This window comes from Brachyistius frenatus, unplaced genomic scaffold, assembly GCF_029030835.1.
Source record: "Brachyistius frenatus isolate BFR_SWC_R1_liver_20210118 unplaced genomic scaffold, ASM2903083v1 Contig_53, whole genome shotgun sequence".
Taxonomy (NCBI): Eukaryota; Metazoa; Chordata; class Actinopteri; family Embiotocidae; genus Brachyistius; species Brachyistius frenatus.
Genome location: NW_027210652.1, coordinates 675,471 through 696,678, shown reverse-complemented (window position 1 = coordinate 696,678; position 21,208 = coordinate 675,471). Strand labels below are relative to the sequence as shown.

Below are 21,208 nucleotides of genomic sequence, written 5' to 3'. Positions count from 1 at the left end.
TAACAGTTTCTGTGAACATACAAAAGAATAAAATGAAGCAAAAACAACTTGCTACACGACAGTGAATCTTCAGGGTCTCGTGTGACAATATAAAATACAAGTCTGAAGTTAATGTCAGGCACACTGTCAAATACCTTCAATGTTTGTTGAGTTACTGCAAGAGGCAGTGTCATTAGGTTGGGTCAAAAAGCACATTTATTAATTAATATTTAACAATAGCATGATATAATAAGCCTATTTACCGCGTGGGATGGGGATAAAAATATGTTTTCAAAGGTATTATTTCAAGACTCGAGTTTGAAACACACACAGGTTATTTTCTTTGAGCCCTTTAAGCCTTCATGTTTTCCATCTGCTTTACTCCAAAGTTAATGTTGCCAAACCTGTCAAGCTTTCTGTTCTGGCTCGGCTCACGTGGGGTTTACAATGTTTGCACTCTTTTTTGATTTCCAATAGAGATAGACAAAAGGGGCGCGTCTCATTTTACCCGGCAACCGTTTATTTCGCTGGCAAAAATGGTAACTGTTGCTGCCAGGGTTTTTTTTGTCCAGCTGACCACTAAGCTAACTTTAGTTTCATAAGGTGGCTGCCGCTTTAATTATTACAGCCAACTGGTATTAAAACACGAAACTCTGAAAAAGAGGTCTTCAATGAGCACTTACTGGCTACATCCCCAACATTGTGCTAAAAGTCTGAGGCTAAAGCCAAAAGTCCCGTTCTTGAAGCGCGTCAACAACCGTCTGGGATTCGCGCTGCATTCGATACCCACAGTGTCAAAATAGTGACTTTTCAGCTTGAACTTCATTTTGAGGAACAGGATGAAATCGGGTGAGTAGCGGGGGATGGGGAGAGGTCCTGTATTTTCAACCCACTAAACCTAACCCAATTACTGTCGCACCACTGTTCAAGGTCGTTCGTGCATCAGAACATCACCGTCCCACTGGCATTGCAAGAAAACGCAAAAAAAAATGTTCCCAATCCAGTGGTTCGCAAAAATACACGAAACACAGATGCTGATGTTGATCAAGTGACGTAAAATACAATCACAAAAGTTAGGGTTTCCAACAATCTGAGTGCCGCAATCTCAAAACTTTTTCACCACGCCTCATAAACGTCCTTCATATCCACTAATGGGGACAGGAAAAAAAAAAAACGCTAATCCATGAACACGTAGCAATACCATCGACGCTACCAGCAAAGCTACTGCATCTTTATTTCACAAAGGGACGTTGGAAATAAGTGTATGGAAATAAATATTAATCACAAGGCTCAGTAGCTTGAGGAAAATGCTACATTAGACCAGGTAAGTACAAGAGCCTCATTATCACAGCAGCCTCAGTCAGAAGAGCCTTTTAAGGCTGTCACAGCAGTCAGGTTTCCTTGGCTGCTGAATGTCTCACAAGTTATGAATGAATGAATTATTCAGGATGCCACCTCTTTAATACTGGCATCCACTTTGGTGCAACGGCTTGAGGGGCCTTTGCAGACGCAGCAGTTTTGGAAGGAGACCTCACACGTACTTGAACCGGCTCACAGGCAGTCAGAGAAGAGGCAGGTTCACCTCCACTGCATCAGGGAGGACTTCAGGATTACAGATTTATCAGACAATGAATGTCCCACATCCGAATGGATGCCATTTTATTTGTTTTTGTTTTTTTTAACTGTGAGAATTGTAATGAGTTTAGGTTTTGGATAACTGAGCGTCACCTCTGCAGCCAGCTTTTACAGCTGATGGAAGAGTCTCCGTTTAGGGGTCATTTTTTTTCTAAATGGGTGTTGAAGTACAATTTAGCATTTCAGTCGTAGATTTCTGCCTCCACCTGTAAACTATATCGGTGAAATACATTTTGTCTGGGGGTATTTACTGCACCAGAAAAAAATACAACGTAAAATAATCAACAGTAATGTGTCTTGCCAGAAATTGTAGCTGTTAATTTTGAAAATTTACTGCTAATTATTTACCAAAACTACTTTATGCCAAAGGACTAGTTGCTATGGAAACAACAATTTTTTAGGGCAAGGTCTGTGGGTTACCCAGTGAAATCTGAATAATATTTGATGGGAAATTGAAGGCAGAAATCTCAGAAACAGTAAAGAAATCCAAAATTTGGCATGTCATAAATTACAGTGATGACTAATGATCTATTTTTTTTATTTTATGTACATGCAAATTGTCAGAACTATATAATTTTTTTCTAATAATTTATGCACAAATAATATGTTTTTTCTTTTTGTAGTATCCTGTATTTGTTCGGGAGTGGCTATGTGCACATTTCAACTATTTTAGCTGTCACTAATCTTGGATGTGTGATCCTACAAGTTAAAGCAAATCATCCTCAAACCAATTTACGGTGTCACACTCATTTGATACAAAAACGTAGTTGTCTCACAATAGAGATGCTTTCTTAAATTTCTGTTATGTAACTGCGCACCTATTCTTAGACAGCGGTTACCTCACGCAGCCTGGTGTCCACAAAGTTACTGAGCTGTGAGTTCAGTTGGCTGTTAGTTGTTCTTTGCCAGCCAACCAACATGAAAAGAAGCACGGCACAGCCAAGGCCCAAAGACGACAAGTGTGGTGATTAAGTCATTAGCTGCATGAGTGGAGAAATATGTCAGCGTGCCCTCTTAAGACGGATGGAATTCAATATGAGAATATGAATTTGTTGGGGTTGTAAAATTCAGTCATACGGACTGAGGAACATTTGCACCGATAGATAGCATGAAAACATGTTCACATACGCAAAACAGTCCCAGGGGCAAAAACAAGTACACACAAAACATGCATGCACACACACACACACACACACACATGTACATATAGGCGGGAGCAGATGAGCCCACTGTACTGTGGGCACATGAGCAACTGTGGTTGCTCCATAGGGGATGTTCCCCGTGGCCTCGACATCTGAATGCCGCCATCTTTGCGTAACTTCTATACGTACACACAAAAGGACGTCACACTTACACGCCAAGACACACACTGATATTCGTAGCGTCACGGATCACGCGTCCTCTCGCTACGCATCGTAAGCGATGAAAAGAGGCACAGAGGCGACACACAACATGCCCTTCGCCGGCAGGCTCCGATGGGTGCGCAGAGGTCGGTGCCAACCGCCGATGACTTGGCGAGGTTTCGCTGCCGACCACCCTTCGGGACGAAGCCTCAGTGCCAACGTCTGTATGAGCGCGAGTGAGAGGAACAACGTTTTGAGCCTCGCAGCGTTCAGTCACACGACATTGCTCTGTGCCAGAATATATATTTTAAGGAAAGACGTCGTGACGCACAGATGATGCAGCATGCGTGTCATCGTACCAAAACACCATTAAAGCTGTGAAACAGCTGTCAGAGCTGTGAAGGCTGATGAGCAACACCAACTTGGTTTGCAAAGCTAAAAAAAACAGACTGCGGTACACAGCCCTAAATTTGGCTTATTTTTTTTATGTCGTCACCTTATCCTATCTTTTCCCCTTTTTGTTTTGATTAGTTTCTCTCTTTTGTTCCAGTATTGGACAGATATTTACCTCTCATGGAACCCAGAGAGCTACCCCGGGGTTCAGAACCTCCGCTTCCCCTCCAACATGATATGGATGCCAGACATCCTCCTCTACAACAGGTGGGTTACTCACATCTATTTCTGTTTTCTATTTTCTCTTGGTCCTCATGCTGAATGACAAAATCAGAGAGCTTCATATCAAGTTGGAGCAGTGGTACACATGCTTTTTGACTGTGATGTGAGTAAAGAAAATAGTATATATATGACTGGCCACATTCACGGGCTGCAGACTTATTGTGAGACGGTGGAAATCGGTCACATCGTCATGAGCTGAGCATCGAGTCAAACTAAACTGTCATATTCAGACTCTCAGGATGCCAAGATCACTTCCTGACAACATAAAGCGCCATCCTGGACCACATCAACAAAAGACAATGAATACGATCTGAGTCCACCACATATACCAAATAAAAATAAAACTGTTAATGTAGGTTTTCTTTCATTACATTTTTAACTTATTTCTTAATGCTTTTTTAAGTCTTCTTTTCCTGCCTGTGTTACTGTTAATGTCCTCTGACTGTGTAAAGGTACATTTTTTATGCTGTAGCTGATTGTAAACTATCAATATGGTTTGTATTATTTGTATCATTTATTTAATCAAGGAGCTATTGGCAGTTTTTCCTAAATAGCAGAGAAAATCTGATTATAAAAGGAAAAAAAAAAAAAATTAAAAAAAAAAAATTAAAATGATTGATTTTTCTTCTAGCAACATTTTACAACCTTTTCAGTTTCTTTCTCTGCCGAACCTCAGGAACAGAGATCTGATGTGACATGGTTGGTGTTGGGGCGACATTGGTTCTCCTGTACAGACTTTAAGCACTGATTGGCTACAAAATAACAATCCAGCAATTTATGTTAACCAGCAATTGAAGTTTTAGCCAAATATTCATTCAAAAATTGAACAAGTAAGATAGCAAAAAAAGTTATTGAACAGAAAGTTATATAAGATATTTTATACTATCACATTAAAATGAGGTTCTCAGGCATTCCCTGGTAAATTTACTGGTAATGTAATCTGCTCTCCACATTTACACAATTCCACTACTTTGAACTGACAGCGTGATGTATTGTTTCACCATTCTGCATTTAAAATTATCCACATCGTGTAGATTCACTCTTGTGGATTAGAATGATGATTTAATAAAGTTTATTGACTTTAAGCAAAGATAAAGTTAAGACAGCCAACATAAAGAAAGCTCATTTTTGCTGGTAATTACGTGAGTAGCTCGTGGCCAGCGGACCGATCAGCGCAGTTGACTTCAGTTCACTTCCCCTCTGCTCTTTGCTCTTTTCTTCTTCTATTTCCACCAATTTGTTTTCTGCTATACATGGACGGATACTCTAGATTGACGGAGGTTCGTTTACCCAATAACACAGTGGATGGAAATATTCCCCACAGCAAATTTCAGGTCTGGTTTCCAGCTCGGTTTAATGAGATGATTGAGCCGATTCCCTCTGGGAGGACGTAAACCGTGGAACTCCCAGCGGGGCTTTGCATCTGTTGCTAGTAATGTGGAGTCTGAGTACTGAAAACACGGTGCCAAGTGGCTGGAAGTGTCAACAGATAGCCTCTCATAAAACACTACCATTATCCTTCAGCTCGAGGAGAATACACAGAATATAATCTCTCATAAATGTATTTATTTATATGCAAAATCTTACTCTTTTCTTTGAGTTTCCCCTTTTAGGTATTGTCATATAATTGCATAGCAGCTTCACACTCATTGAAATCTTGAGCGAACATCCATCTGGCTGGACTCAGTTCTTTTTATACCTTTGTACGAGAATTGGATGAAAGAGAAATAATCTGTCTCTGAAGCAGCTCCCGGGTTTCTTTGATTCGGCGACCAGTGAAACAGAACCTGTCTCCTTATTCAACCTGTTTGGATGGAGACGAGGCTCTCGTGCCCGTTCTCCTGCTCGGCCAGATTTACAGTGATACAAAAGAAATGAGGTTGCTAAGGTGTTTCTGAGCTTGATTTCCACAATGTGGTCTGGACCTGCTTTGTTTGGTTTTGAGAAACAATTGAAGGACCTCCCAAGACAGGATTGAGGACTTTCCAAATTGCTTTTGGACCTTTTCTGTTGCACAAATTTTCTCCTCCAACACAAGCTGTTTTTACACTTTGACACATTTATGACAGCACCCAGAACATTTACCTTTTTGCAAGAAAAGCTGTGACATAAAATCACAACAGTAATACTCCAGTGTGCCTCGATGTGGCACATATGAGAATTTGACTTAAAACCTACAGAAGGTTTATATTACAAAGAACAATAAGAGAGGAAAACATAGAAGTAAAAAAAAATTATGTTTACCTTACAGATAAATCTGGTGTTTGTCTCAAACTTCTTTTGGCTCTGGAAGATTCTGTTTTTTATTTCCGGGCCTGCAGCGACAAGATTGATCCATACATTAGATAAAATGCAGTAAGGAAAAAAAAAAAAAGTCAGATGCTGTAAAGTCTGTTATCAGGGTTTTGCGATGGCTGGTGTTCAGTACAGTTTATCAAGTGATGAGAGACAGTTCTTCCCTTACTGAACATATATCATAGTAATATGCAAAGGGGTACAACTTCAGGAAATACTGAGGTGGTATTTGTCTACTGCTCCAGTTTGTGGGACTAAAACAGAGAGCGGAGAGCCGAGGAGGGAGAGATTGTTTGACTGTTGACCGTTGTTAAACTGTCATGTACCCAGCGAAGTATTTAACGGGGGAGTAAGATGTTTTAAATGCATCGAAGCCTCTCATGCCTCGTCAGAAGCACTCAACCTTCTTCCTCAGATATACATATACACAGAACTCAAGCTTGTAATGGGAGAAAAGACAACAGGCGACCAGTCAGAGATGAGTTTGATTGATGGCGTTGGTGTTTCAGCTCCTTCGAGGTAAAGGAGGATTCTTTTATGAGGGAGAGATCGTCACAGATTTCCAGCTTGGCTCCAGGTGTGTGTGTGTGTGTGTGTGTGTGTGTGTGTGTGTGTGTGTGTGTGTGTGTGTGTGTGTGTGTGTGTGTGTGTGTGTGTGTGTGTGTGTGTGTGTGTGTGTGTGTGTGTGTGTGCACGAGAAGGAGGGAGAAAGGCGGAGAGAAGCGAGACGTTTGGCGATCTAGCAGGAATGATACAGAACATTAAGCAGCTTACGGTGGGGATCACAGATCACAGACGATAATGAAAATACAGTTGTGACACAGAGCCAGATTGGAACCGACACTCTTTACGCATTCGGAGTAAAGAATCACTGTTTATACGAAGCGAGAAGAGAGATGCAAATTACGAGATGAGATGAATCTGTACTGATCTCCGTTGGTAAAATAGGTCAATGCAAGAGCGAGACCTCGGTACAAACAGAAATACAGACCCACCCAAAACCCAGCGCTGGAGAGGTGTGAGAGGAGGCGACTTCTGAAGCAGTTTGACCATCTAGTAACCCGATCTGATGGTGTACAGACCGACTTCAGCCTTTTGGGAAAAAGGACATTGGCTTTCCCTTCATTTGAATATGCCAGTCAAACAATCGCGTTGGGGTTCACAATGCAGAGATCTTAAGAATATATATATATATATATATATCAGGGTCGTCTATTATGTCTAAGATGATGCGGTGAACCTTTTACTTTGTACCTCTCATGACAAAAGATATACAATTGGCACCATGATAAGGCTTCAGTGTTGTAAAACCTTGTGTCAGCGTTATAAACTGCAGTGCCGAGTTTTGCTGTTTGATAAACCTTCAAATTTACGGACCTCTGAGTCAAACTGCACTTCTTGGATCTTATTTCATCTCACGTGTACCTAAAGCAACAATTTATTCTGCATGTAGAATCAAGTGCAACACAATGAAAGCCCTTGAGAAGAGACCAAATGTGTCTCCTTCCTATTTGCATGACTCACTGTGTTTTACCCTTTTACGCTATTTGGATTGTGCTCTTCCAGAAACGCTGTAAATGCTCGATGTGGTTGACACTTCATATGAACTTGGTTGTTTCGAGCCTAACCGACAACCTCTGGATTAAGCAACATTGCTTCGGGTCCCCTCTTTGCCGCTCGCTTGGTACCATGTGAGCCCACCGCCCACGCAGCTCGGTGTAGAGGTCTCGGCCCTGCCGGTCATGTTGCAGGTGATGGTAGGAACCCCGGAGGACCGACTTGTGACTACGAAAACTGGTAGCAGGGAATGTCAGCTGCAGGTTTAGAGCAGGAAGTAAACTGGTACGAAGGTGATAAGCCTCCAACTGAATGCTGTTCTGTTGGGGTTTCCTCTGACAGAACAAATGGGTCGACTCTCTGCGAATGGATTCATGGAGATGAAGGCTCTGACTGTTGTTATCCTCTTCAGCAAACTGCCGTTCAAGGGATTTGATCTTCCTGGAGTTTCTAACTCGGCTTCAGAGGGGGATCCTGCCGGGGGACTTCCTAACAGGCACACTTTTTGATCATGAAGCAGTTTGTTTTCAGCACCTCTGGACAAAGATCAATCTTTACAATTTGTATTTCGATGTACAAAATGTAGGACAGTTTGTTTCTTTAGTCCAAAGCTGAGAATGTTGAATGAAAACACCAACTGGTGGAGGGTCTGAAAGGAAAGGTAGACAGCTCTCTGCTTTTCAGATGAATAATACAGAAGCCATGTTTTTCTGTCTGTGGCATGATTTTGAATATTTCAGCATCTAACGTTTTGATACAAAAGGACCGTGTTCTCCACCTTTATTGTGTTTCTTTTATAAATAATGTGAACCATCTCATTGCAAAACTGCTTTCTTTACTTTCCTCAACCAGGAGCATATCTAGGTGATAATGTGTTAACGCATTCTGGAGCAATGTTTTCACAGGAGTGACATGCCAGTGTGGATTATGCTGTTTCATTGAGTCGCTGAATAGAAAAACAGGTCTGTATGTTTTGTGCTGCGCTGTGAGAAATGCTTTTGTGGAATTCAGTAATTTATCCATTTGGAAGAACAGTTTTCAAATGGGTTTCGCAAATTATCTCACTTACATCTCCCATTTTCTCTTGGTCTTTATCTTTACTGTTTCAGTTTATTCTTTGGGCAACAATTATTGCAAATGTGTTTTTCATTCAACAGCTCACATCTCAGAAAAAAAGAGAAAGTTAAACGGTAAAAGAATCCCATTATGGCCAAACTTTTCCATTGGGATTCAAAGCCTTTATCATGACCTTATCTCATCCTTATCTAGCTAAATGCTAATACGTAGCATTTACTGTATACAATGGAGGAGAGTGATTACGGCCGTTCCAAAAGTATTCTCGCAGCCTCTTTGTTTTTTCACCCTCTGTAAAGTGAAAAGAGTGATTAGATTTGAATGATTGACGGGGCACCTGGAAATCTGCATCGGGTAAAGCTTGTCCTGTTGTACGCCTCCTGGGCAAAGTCCCAGCACACTTTACTAAAATTGATGTTCTACCCGTCGGACAAAAAGGCTTCAGGAAGAGTTAATGTGTGCAGCTCACAGTCTCCTCATACTTCCAATCTCATATAGGAGCCTTCTGTAAGTGATAGAAACACACTAATGGGCGGAAACAAATGATGGTGCGAGTCAAGCTTGTTTGACTTCGGATGAGCATTAAATTATCTTTTAAAATGAGGTGCGTTCAGTCTACAGCGTACCAATACCTCATGGGGATCTCAGCATAGCAAAGGTATGAAAATGTATTGGGCCTGTTATGAATAAATACAAATAACAGTAAGTCTTTTACTGCTTAAATACTTCTGCTGAGGAGGTTATGTTATGTTACTTTAGGCAAATGGTTCCTAATCTTAACCCTGACCTTAACCTAAACCTAAACCTTAACCTTAACCAATGACAGCAGGGAATCCTTCCTGCCGATCCCATCTAGCATTAGCTATTTAGATGACAGATCCACATATTAAGTTTCAGGCAGAGCGACAGCAACAGGATGATATATTTTCCACTACTGAGTGACCATGAACTCAGTTGAAAGTTTTAACAGTTTATTCTTCGACAAAGCTAAAAGATTTCTGAACAGAATTCTTTCTCCAAACATCTTAGACATCCTTGGTCGATATGGTCAACGTTTGTAACCTTGTATTTGATTGCAGATTCTAATTGAAAATTCAAAACATTTTCTATTATGAGAGAAGAAATCTGAAGGACTGTGAAGCCCTGATGGAGGGATGAACTCTCTGGGCACATTTTAGTGAACAAACAATACGTAACAAAGTATTTTTCCCCTTTTTGTTTTCGATGAATGAAATTTGGACATTTCTGACACGCTTCTTTTCACTGAACTGAATGCAGACAGACGCTTTATATCAAACACAATAGAGTCCTCAACATTTGCAATTACAGTGTAAGACTGGCCTCAGACACATAATGCACATCATTTGTTTTTATTTTCTGAAACAGACTTTGAAATGTCGTCATGTTCTAGAGATGATGATTTTGTTCTCTGTAAATTTGTCTCTCAATGTTGATTTAGTCCGGAGATGATTGTGAAATGTGTCGTTTGACTTTTGTTCCACAAACCCTGTCTGTTTGAAGGACGTCCTGACGGCAGACAACCATGTTTGTTTGAGATGATCAGTGAGATCAAACACCGTCTGTCTGGATGTACATTAATCCGCCTCCTGCTGTGTCACCTTCACGCTCACTTGCTGTTTATTCTCCGGGTTCATCTTTGTTGTTATCTTTTCCCTTTTTCCAGATTACTCCGATTCAACTTCATGGCTTCCGCTTCTTTCCTTCCCTTTCTGTCTTTCTGTTTTTCTTTTCCTTTGGCTTATTCTTCAAACCTTTCATTTCTATTTCTGATGTCATATCCCTCCACTTTTATCTCCGCGTAGTGCTGATGAGAGGTTTGATGCTACGTTCCATACAAACATTCTGGTCAACGCCTCGGGGTCCTGCCAGTACATCCCACCAGGTGAGACATTAAAGATATGCTCTGTCCTATCTCATATATATATATATCCTATATATCCCTTTTACTGCTGTACACATTTGCTGCGTTTAAGTAAAGTTGTATTTACCATGTCATATTTCTAATTGCAGACGTCCTGGAAGTTCATTTTTCTTATGTGGTTAAGTTAATATATTTTAATTTTAGTCATGTAGATTTTGTCTTCATAACTTAGATAATAGCTTACATCTGAGGAAAACGTTGCTCTTTCCAACAGCCATCTTTTCTCCGTGCTTTTGCTTATCCTGCGTTACGTTACGTCACCAAACACTATTGAAACAATTACACAATAACCTATACAAACTAGACATCGATAGATATTTAATTTTTTTGTAGTGAAAGCTGATTATTTCATCCTCAAATGAAAAGCATGGTGACTGCTGTGCTTGCAACAGTCCAGCAGTGAGATAGCGAGGTGAGTGCTGAGTTACAATAATCTGATGTGATGCATCAGGGGCACTTTGGTTTAAAGGTTGCAGATTGACGTGACTTGACGAGACTTTCGACCTCACATGTCAACATACTGACAGGGAGCGCTTTATTAGGAACACCACACTAATACCGGGCGGTGCCTCAGTTCTTTGTTGCATCCCAACGTTATCTGTGTTACTGTAGCTTTTCTGTCAGCTTGAACCAGTCTGGTCAGTTAATTGCATAAATGAGTGGGTTTACAGGTGTTCCTAATAAACTGCTCAGTGAATGTATGTTTTTGTAAAAAGGGCATTTTAAAGATATTTTTTTTAAATAATTACTTTGTCAGTCATTATTCTAATCCTATAACGAAATAAAGTAAGGTTGAGTTTTAAAATGTGACTTTTGACAACCCTTCTCCAGGTATCTTGAAGAGTACCTGCTATATCGACGTCCGGTGGTTCCCATTCGACGTGCAGAAGTGTGACTTGAAATTTGGCTCCTGGACCCACAACGGTTGGCTGCTGGACCTCCAGATGATGGATGTCGACATCTCCACCTACATACCCAACGGGGAGTGGGACCTTGTAGGTAAGAAGAAAAACAGGAGCGCAGTAAGAAACATTCAAGAAGATAAAACCAGCATAAACATAAAAGGAAATCAGAGACTTGGTCCTCCTGCTGTCTCTGGCTGGTTTTCATTCACACTGCTTTTAATAAGAAGTGTTTTAAATGCCGCTAAGCTTTGAACTTCTTTTTAAAGGTCTTTGTCATACAGCAAACTACATACGAAAAGTTTTCCGCATGGTGACATAAGATGGATTAAGATATGGTTTGATGGATGATGTGTAGATTCATCAAAGTGAGTTTAAAAGACTGACAGATGGGGTCTCAACCTCAGCTCCACCCCCTCATGTTTTCCTCCAGGCAGTTTGTCAACCAGTCAGTGTGATGCATCTCTGGCAGCAGGTGTTTCAGCTGCGTCGACCTACTTGTAAGATGCCGTTCTCACTGTCTATCAGCTCCAATTGAAAGAGTGCTGTAGACAGCCTGGAGAATATTGCTCAGCGCAGCAGTATCCGACCCTTCAACAAACCCTGCCTTTGACAGCATTCCTGTACCAGGCAGGTGGTTGTGAGTTTAAATATTGGACCTGACAGGTGGACTGTCAAAGCTCCAAAATATATCCAGTTGCTCTGTAAGTTGGAAAAGCACTTTCAGTAAACTGTCCAAATTGATACCTGATAGGGTTTTGACAACCATCAGGAAGAAGAGTCGGCCATTTTGTATGAATATAATCAAAAGCTAATTAAACCATGCAAGTTTAAATAAGTGTAATCAATAAAGTCTGAGACATCTAATCTCTTCCTAAGAAACAAAGGAAAAGAGAGAAAGTTCAATATAATATAATAAAGTTGATAAAATACACACTTTCTCTCTTTCCAATATTCTAATTCCCCATTTTTTTTTACCATCTTCTCTCACCATGTGGAAATTATGGAACTCATATTATCTGTAACCTGAGTTTGGGGAATAATCAGGTGCCAGCAGAATAATTTACATTAACAGACTTAAACCTACTTCCATTCAAAGTGCACCCAGCTGGCTGGGGGAGGGGGTTGGGGAGCGGTTGAAGGGGGTTCATGGGTGTGTGTGCGGTGACAGCTGGCCCAGGAATGGTTCACTTAATTCAGGCACAGCCAGGCGGCAAGCTGGCCAAGAACACACACTGTCCTGGTGCCTCAGAACATACCCGTGCCGTGCCAGGACACACACACACACACACACACACACACACACACACACACACACACACACACACACACACACACACACACACACACACACACACACACACACACACACACACACACACACACGCACACACAATATGAGGTGAAGGCATCTGCAGGTCTGCAATCCATCAAATGAATAGATAGCTAACAAAGGCCATTTCTCTTCAGCATCCTGGTGACAAAGTTTAAATGAAATGAAATTGAATCTCTGCAATTGATTTAAATACAATTTCTATAGAAATGGATGAATGAACACACACACACACACACACACACACACACACACACACACACACACACACACACACACACACACACACACACACACACACACACACACACACACACACACACACACACACAGTGCTGATTGTATCATCCCCGTGCTTAAACACTAGGTATAACTAAGATCATATCGTTTGGCTGATACAGCTGTACAATCATGTTTGAGCCGTAATCAGGACACTTCACGCTGATTTTTAACCACCACTGATTGTGTGCGACTGTGAGCCTCAAAGGACTCACACATACACACAAACAGATTGTTGATGTTCAGATAACACCACCTGCAGTCCACTTTAAAATGACTGCACGTATGAGATCCATCAAAGTCGAATCATTTTGACGCACAACTGCTCGAATACACACAAAAGAACACCTATCTTTATTGTTATTTGAGTCTGATTAGGCGAAGGTGATATTGAGCCAGATTAGTTGTGTAAATTTAATATGCCAACAAGAGAGATAAAACCCCGGTGATTAACACGAGGGGTGAATAATATCCAGGACTGTTTTTGTAGATATACTGGTGTAATGTGAAGGTCGGTCACTAATGGGCTTTACAGATTTGGACTTTTCCTTCTACAGTACAGACAACGCTGCTGATGACAGTCCAACATTTAAAACTCAAACCAGAAGCATGGACAGACGGACACATGCAGAATAATTTTAAATCCAAGGAGCACTTTTTTAAATGAGAAACGTGTTTTAAATGCAGATGAAGCCACATACATGTTGTTCTCTGACAGGAAAGTGGAAGGAGAAGTAAAGGATTGTGGGTAATCTCCAAATCTGATCATTTGGACATCAAATCTAAATTCGACTACTGGCTCACTGTTACCAGTATACCTCATATATATATGTATATACGTAGTTTATTGAACTATATATATATATATATAGTATGCAGTATACCTCAACTTTATGCTGGTTTTAATCCACATGTCCAATGACAGATGCATAACTCAGCCTACAGATTTAAAGATTTAAAGATTTCTCTCAAACAAGTGGATCCATGTTTTGAAATGACATTAGAAATGACAAAGTTTCCCCGGGAGCTCCGACTCTCTGTTCAGGCTCAACACGTCAATAAGCTGTGCTTTATTGTGGTTTTATGTCGGCTAAAATGTATTGTTAAAGACAAGGTGAAACAAACACATTATTGTATTATATGAAATATTAAATCATGACATCCTTTATGTAGAGAATAAATTCACGCATAAGAACATTCGCTTTAGTTTTTCAGCACATAAAAAGGTAAATCAGCGGTCTCAGCTGTGCATTAATGGCTTATTTTACGATGTCTATAAAAGAGATTTAAGTCACGCAGAGTTGAGAACAGGACTTTTATATTGTAGTTCAGTATCTCGGACTTCTAACCACCCCCCCCCCCAACGTCCTCATGTGTCCCCCAGGTGTGCCGGCGAAGCGTAACGAGCTGTACTACGACTGCTGCAAGGAGCCGTACCCCGATGTGACGTTCACCGTCACCATGCGCCGCAGGACTCTGTACTACGGACTCAACCTGCTCATCCCCTGCGTCCTCATCTCTGGTCTGGCCCTGCTGGTCTTCCTGCTGCCGGCCGACTCTGGAGAGAAGATCTCACTGGGTACACACACACACACGCACACACACACACACACACACACACACACACACACACACACACACACACACACACACACACACATTAACACAGAAGGATAGTGATTCACACAATACACACACACATACATGTAGACATAAATATATATATATATATATATATATATATATATATACGCCCCCCCCCTCTCTCTGTGATCTCAGCCCACCAGACCCGCTATCGCTAAACCATTTATTTGTCATTGCTCTATGCTAATGCTGACATTACGGCTGCGAATCAGCATTTGTGCTGCATTCTTTTCATTAGCAGATGAATTAACGCGACACAGCAAAGATAATCACCTGGACCTGAAAAGGCCAGCTTGTTTCAAAATGCCATTCAGTGAGACGCTGAACACAAAAGAATGAGAATCCCCTCGAGGGAGGAAAAAAGAGAATAAATACTCCAAAATAAATCCACAGCTTTTTTTTTGTTGTTTTGTTTTTGTTTTGTTTTTGTTTTGAAGCGACCAGCTGGATTTATTTTGAGTTCACTCGAGTCACAATTGAGGAGAAACGAAGACACGTGATGAAAGAGTTGATCTTCTCTGTTTGCGCTCGTCTTTCTTCAGGCATCACGGTGCTGCTGTCTCTGACGGTGTTCATGTTGCTGGTGGCAGAAATCATGCCCGCCACTTCAGACTCTGTTCCTCTGATTGGTAAGACACTACTCTGCTCCGATTATTCTTTATTTTGGGGATTACATGCGTTTAGAAGCGATTAAAAAGGAAGAAAAAAAACAAAACATTTAAGGTCGGTGACAAAATGATGGAGGGAAACCTGCCAAACACTTCACTGTTCCAGAAGCACAACCCCGTTTCCAAAAAAGTTGGGTTGCTGTTTAAAAGTCAAGAATGCAATGATTTGCAAATCCCATAAATCCATATTTAATTTAAAATACACCAAACACAACATATCGGATGTTGAAACTGAGACATTTTTCTGCTTCATGAAAAATATCTGCTCATTTTGAATGTGATGGCAGCAACACGTCTCTATTAAGTTGTTTCAGGATGATATTTTCTGCTGTGTTGCATCACCTCTTCTTTTTACAACACTCTGTAAACGTTTGGGACCTGAGGAAAACAATGAAACAATATCATTTCTCAGTTTCAACATCTGATATGTTGTCTTTGGTCTATTTTCCAATTTAATGTGATTTGCAAATTATTGCATTCTGTTATTACAACATTTAATAAAGCTTCCCAACTTTTCAAAAAAAAAATTTTCCCAGAATGCTTCAATGACATCTTTCCAATTTGACATAAGACAATTCAGAATCCGAGGAAGTGCTTCACTTTAAATGATTGTTTTGAAAGATGATGCCACTTTTTCAAAAAGCAAAATATGTTATTTTCCAGGAAACCTTCCACCTTCTACCTAAACATTCTCTGCTGCAGGGAGATTCATGCAGGATGAGCTGCAAACTTCTACAGGGGGTGGGGGGGTCAGTGTGGAGATTTATTTTTCTAATTAACTGTGCAGACAGACAGATAACTTCGGGAAAGCTGACAGTCGCAAAGAATGAGTTACCCTGGCGACCGCTGACCTCGATAAGCTGAGGTGTCAGAGGAGATATTTACACCTCGTGTTCACACCGCTGGGCGGTGAGGTGGGGTGGGTGGTGCGGGAGGGCTGTACGGATGAGGTGGGGTGGGTGGTGCGGGAGGGCTGTACGGATGAGGTGGGGTGGGTGGTGCGGGAGGGCTGTACGGATGAGGTGGGGTGGGTGGTGCGGGAGGGCTGTAGGGATGAGGTGGGGTGGGTGGTGCGGGAGGGCTGTACGGGTGGCCTGGTGGGTGTTTGCTTCCTGATGCAGAGTGAGAATATCGTGCTCGGTGTTAACCCCCCCTCCCCCCTCACCGAGGTGTGATGACTCGAACCAACAAACTGACTCACTTGACGACACTCATTCGAAAATACTTTTTTTTTTTTCCTTCTATGAAGATAAAACGATCTTTTCATTTGACCGGTGCATTTCAGACTGTATGTGTGGTCCTTGTCTGGGATCTGTGATACTGAAGTGTTTCCATTCCTCTTCCAGCTCAGTACTTTGCGAGCACCATGATGATCGTGGGCATGTCGGTGGTGGTGACCGTCCTGGTTCTACAGTTCCACCACCACGACCCCCACGGAGGGAAGATGCCCAAATGGGTAGGTCATCAATATTTTGTTGTTTTAAATAGACGTATTACTCTGGTAGGTTGTGCGTTGTTCCAATAAGCACAAGTTGCTGCGAGCACCCGTACCGTAACACTACAGATAGCCACGCACTTACAATCCTGGCGGCGACGAGCTGGACCGGTTTGGTTGGAACACGACACGGTGCTAAAATGTTAAAAACACGAGTCCACAGTCCATTTTCAGCGGTTATCTTCATTACAAGCAGACGGAGGTAGCTCAGTGTTTCTATTTATTCAGTTTGAGATCATCATATCTGTGAGTACTCAAAGTTATGCCGGCAGAATGGATATGTTTCTCATCACTGATTGGTTGGTGAAGCTCCCATTAAGGAATTGGCTTCAAAATGTAGTTAATTAAAGAATAGTGCTTTCAAATATTTACAATGATTGCAATTTTTGTGATATTAAATTTTGTTTTTTTTTTTCATTCTTCCTACATCTCCGTCTTCCCCGCCTCTTCCTCCAGGTGCGAGTCATCCTCCTCAACTGGTGTGCTTGGTTCCTCCGCATGAAGAAACCCGGAGAGGAAAGCAAAACGTCCGTGAGCTCGAGCGGCCCCCCGACGTACAAGTACACCCACTCCACCCCCCACCACACCAGCACCAGCAGCATTCAGATGAGCACCATCCCGGGGCAGGCGTCCACCCAGACCACCACCACCACCACCAACGGCAACATGAACATGTACTTCGGCTACCACTCCATGGGCACGGACAACCCCGCCTTCCCGCCGGGCGCCGATTCAGGCATGGCGGTGTGCGGCGGCGGAGGAGGAGGCAGCCACCATAACACCTCCTCCAATGACATCTACTCGGACCAGACACGGACTGTGCTGCTGGAGCGGGTGCCGGAGATCTCTCAGATCCTGGAGGAGGTGCAGTACATCGCGCGGCGCTTCCGCGAGCAGGACGAGGGCGAAGCCGTCTGCAGCGAGTGGAAGTTCGCGGCGGCGGTCGTGGATCGGCTATGCCTGGTGGCCTTCTCGCTTTTCTCCATCATCTGCACCTTCACCATCCTCATGTCGGCTCCCAACTTCATCGAGGCCGTGTCCAAAGACTTCACATAAAGGCCGACGTCCTCCCTACTCCGACAGGCGAGAAAAGGAGGCAAAGCTGACAGTGGAAACCCCGACGCGGCGAGATCGGCGCCACGCGAGCCTCCCCGACGACGACAATGTGAAGCCACACAAGTATTTAGAAGTTGTTGTTACTGTACATCAGTACCAAACTTTGCCCTCCCTCTCTCTCTCTCTCTCTCTACATATTTGTCAGTGGTTTATGGTTTGGGGTGATGTGATGTTTTCTCTCCTAACGTACGGTACGCCATCCGTGGAGGCCGAGACCACATGCAGAAGTTCAAGATGTAGAAACTCACACTAACGCACTTTTATCCAAGTCACCGACGCACCGCGTCATTTACCTGCCGACACTTTTTTTTTTAAATAAATAAATCTACATTTTACAGTGTAATTTTATTTAAGTTGAGATCAAACCTTTTTTTCTTTTCTTTTTTTTTGGGAACGAAGTTGTTGGATTTACTGAGTAACTGAAACACTGAACATCACACTTCTCTTTGAACTCCTGATTATTCACATTTTAGGTTGATAGACCGATAATTTTGTTTTGATAATTTGATTATTCGTTTTCTATATAAAATGTCCGTAAATAGTAGAAAATGCCTGTTAGAATTTCCTGAGGTGACTTTCTTAGATAGTTTCACTTGACCAGCGATCCAAAACCCCCAAATATTCCTGTTTCTAGCATTTATAACGAAAAATGGCAATGAATTACTGAACTTTAACATTTCTACCGTGTCCCTTTCTTTTACACGTATGTATTCGTCTGCTCGTCACTTTCAACCTTCTCGACCTTCCAAGTCCGTCTCATTATGTGATCTTAATTTTTTTTTTTAAATTTCTAACCACCGGTTTTCTTCGTCCCCTTTCTGCACAGCTCAAACCCAGTTTCTACATTCATAAATATGACCGACGAGAGTTTTAACAATATCTGTAAATGTCATACGTAACTGACATTTACAGTGTTTTCTCTTTTAAAATCTGTTTATTAAACCCTGAAGTAATTCCAGGGGAGGTTTTTCTGTTTGCCTCCATCTCTTACAATAATAATCCAGTTCATTTAGTGTTGTTAGAAGACGATACGCTCCATTTGTAAATCACTCACATTCATTCACAAAGCATTTGTCTTCTGACAGTAAGTCAGTGTGCATCTGACTCTTGTTTGGTGTATTTTGAGGTAAAACTCTCGATGACGACGGAAGATCGGAGCGATTGGAAAGACGGTGTTTCTAAATGTGTTCCGTGGAGTTTTGTTTGGCTCTAAACACTCGGGGAAAATTGAATTCACGCTGTTGCACTCGATCGATGATGAGCCAAATCCAGACGGATAGCTGCCAGCTGTCGGCCACCTTTCCTCACACCTCAACACTGTAAACCATTTGTCTCTTCCACTGCTGATGGACTCACAGGAAAAGTGACTCGTGGTACCGGGAAGTGTTGAAGAACGTTGCATCCAATAATCTCTCCACCCTTTTCCTTTTCTACGTCTAACCGGGGATGTGATGTTTACATTTGGTTTAACGGTGCCAGTGTTGTAATGTTCGAGGAACAGTGAGACAGAGTTAAAGCAGATTAATACCACGCACGCGTCCGTGGGGGAAATATGAAGCTAAAGTTAGCGGCGCTCTTAAAATAAACGTGGCAACCGCCATTTTGCAATAGCTGGCACGTGGCTAGCTCAGCGCACTTGTTTCCAGTCTTTACGCTAAGCCAACTAGCGCTCACCCCGGCTTCAAATTGAACTGACAGATACGAGAGTGCGATCGATCTTCTCGTCTAACTTTTGGCAGGAAAGGAAATCATATCATTTCCCCCCTAAGTTGAACTATTCGGTCGGTTTGTTGTTGCACGTTGTGTTCGTGTTATCGTAAGTTGAAGGCGTTGAAATAGAAAAGGACGCAGCGATGATGGTTTTTACGGACAGAAGTGGCGAGAGGAGTCTCTGCTGCCGCGTAACAGATCCAGGAATCATGTCAAACTTTGATCGCGACTCATCTCGGAGAATTTTAACAAACGAGACGCAACGACTCAAATGAGACGTGGGATGAAAAAATGTCTTCTGCAGACGTGTGATGGAGAAATCAACATAAAGCAACCTGCTCAAATATCAGTTTTGCAAAAGGTGAAATTCTTTTTGATGGATGTTGAACTTTACACTTAAAATGAGGGTGTGAACGTTTTTTTTTTTTTTTGCCATAGTATGCTTTTTAGATTTTTTTTTTAATTATTATTTTTTTTTAATCACCATTGTTGTATTTTGGTCAACTTGAGTGTCTTTTTTTCTTTGTGGTTTGTGCCTCGCTGCTCGGTAGGATTCATTCTCCTTTGAATAATGTACACAAATGCTCACTGTACGTGACTTTTTTTTTGGACAAAAAATAAAGGAGAAATGTTAAAAATAAGTGTTTGCATGTGAGTGGTTGACACACGACAGTTGTCTCAACAACAACCCAAAACCATCAGAATTGTGAACTATTATAGATTCTGGAGTTGACTGGCTGATTACAGGTTGTCAGGCAGAGAGTTGACAGCTCGACATCTGATGGTTTAGGATTGTATGTATTATATATTATTGTTCCTATAGTTCTCTAAATGTCACATTTAAAAAAATAATTAAAAAAAAACGTTTTTAAAAAGTCAGTTTTAATGTTTCCCCCAATTAGTTTTAACCAAAGAATTTGACATTTTGCAAAATACATATATTTGAGAGTTAGATGGTAAAAGTCAGAATTCCTCTCGTGTGCAGTAAAGAGGAACTTCTGGCCAGCAACTATTTAACGTAACATACAAACAAGACCGCGCATAAGCAAGCTAGCCTCTTTCCAAAGGTAATAAATTCTGCCTGAAAGGGAAAAACGTGTAATTCACTCCAATGCATTATTACCAGGTCGTGTTTCCAGGAAGGTTTTGTCCAGCAGGCCGTTTCCTTCTGCCTCTATTCTACCTCTTGCTTCATATTAAAAAAAAAATCGTATCGCAGTGCGTCTTCTCACTGTCAGAAAAAAAGCGAAAGTATGTATTGCCCAAAAAATGTGTGTGTACTGATAAAAAGTGACACTTTGGAGCCTTGAGTTCGGATTTTGGCCGTCACCATCGAGTTATTTTGGAGCCGGGAGTGGCCGTATGTGGACGAGCTGGGGAGGAGCGACGGAGACTGACTGTATGATACCTGACTGCACCACAGGCCTGTCAATCAAACAGACACGCCCCATTAAATACCACTTTTTGAGGTCTAATTTCTCATTAGTAATGGGATTATTTTCAGCTGGACCGCCGGGAAAACTAATAAGAAGAAGTGAATTTAGCTTTTCACATGAGAGAA

At 41.7% G+C, this 21,208-nt stretch overlaps 1 protein-coding gene across 1 annotated transcript in view; it reads left to right on the top strand.

Moving 5' to 3' along the window:
* Positions 1-20,429, top strand: part of chrna8 (cholinergic receptor, nicotinic, alpha 8) — a 37,965-nt gene extending 17,536 nt beyond the window's left edge. Inside the window, exons 4-10 of the mRNA XM_069704868.1 lie at positions 3,508-3,617; positions 10,382-10,461; positions 11,332-11,499; positions 14,399-14,593; positions 15,201-15,287; positions 16,673-16,782; positions 17,278-20,429. Of these exons, the coding sequence (XP_069560969.1) occupies positions 3,508-3,617; positions 10,382-10,461; positions 11,332-11,499; positions 14,399-14,593; positions 15,201-15,287; positions 16,673-16,782; positions 17,278-17,877 (1,350 nt within the window). The 3' untranslated portion in view covers positions 17,878-20,429. The remainder of the gene's footprint in view (positions 1-3,507; positions 3,618-10,381; positions 10,462-11,331; positions 11,500-14,398; positions 14,594-15,200; positions 15,288-16,672; positions 16,783-17,277) is intronic.
* Positions 20,430-21,208: the final 779 nt, after the last annotated feature.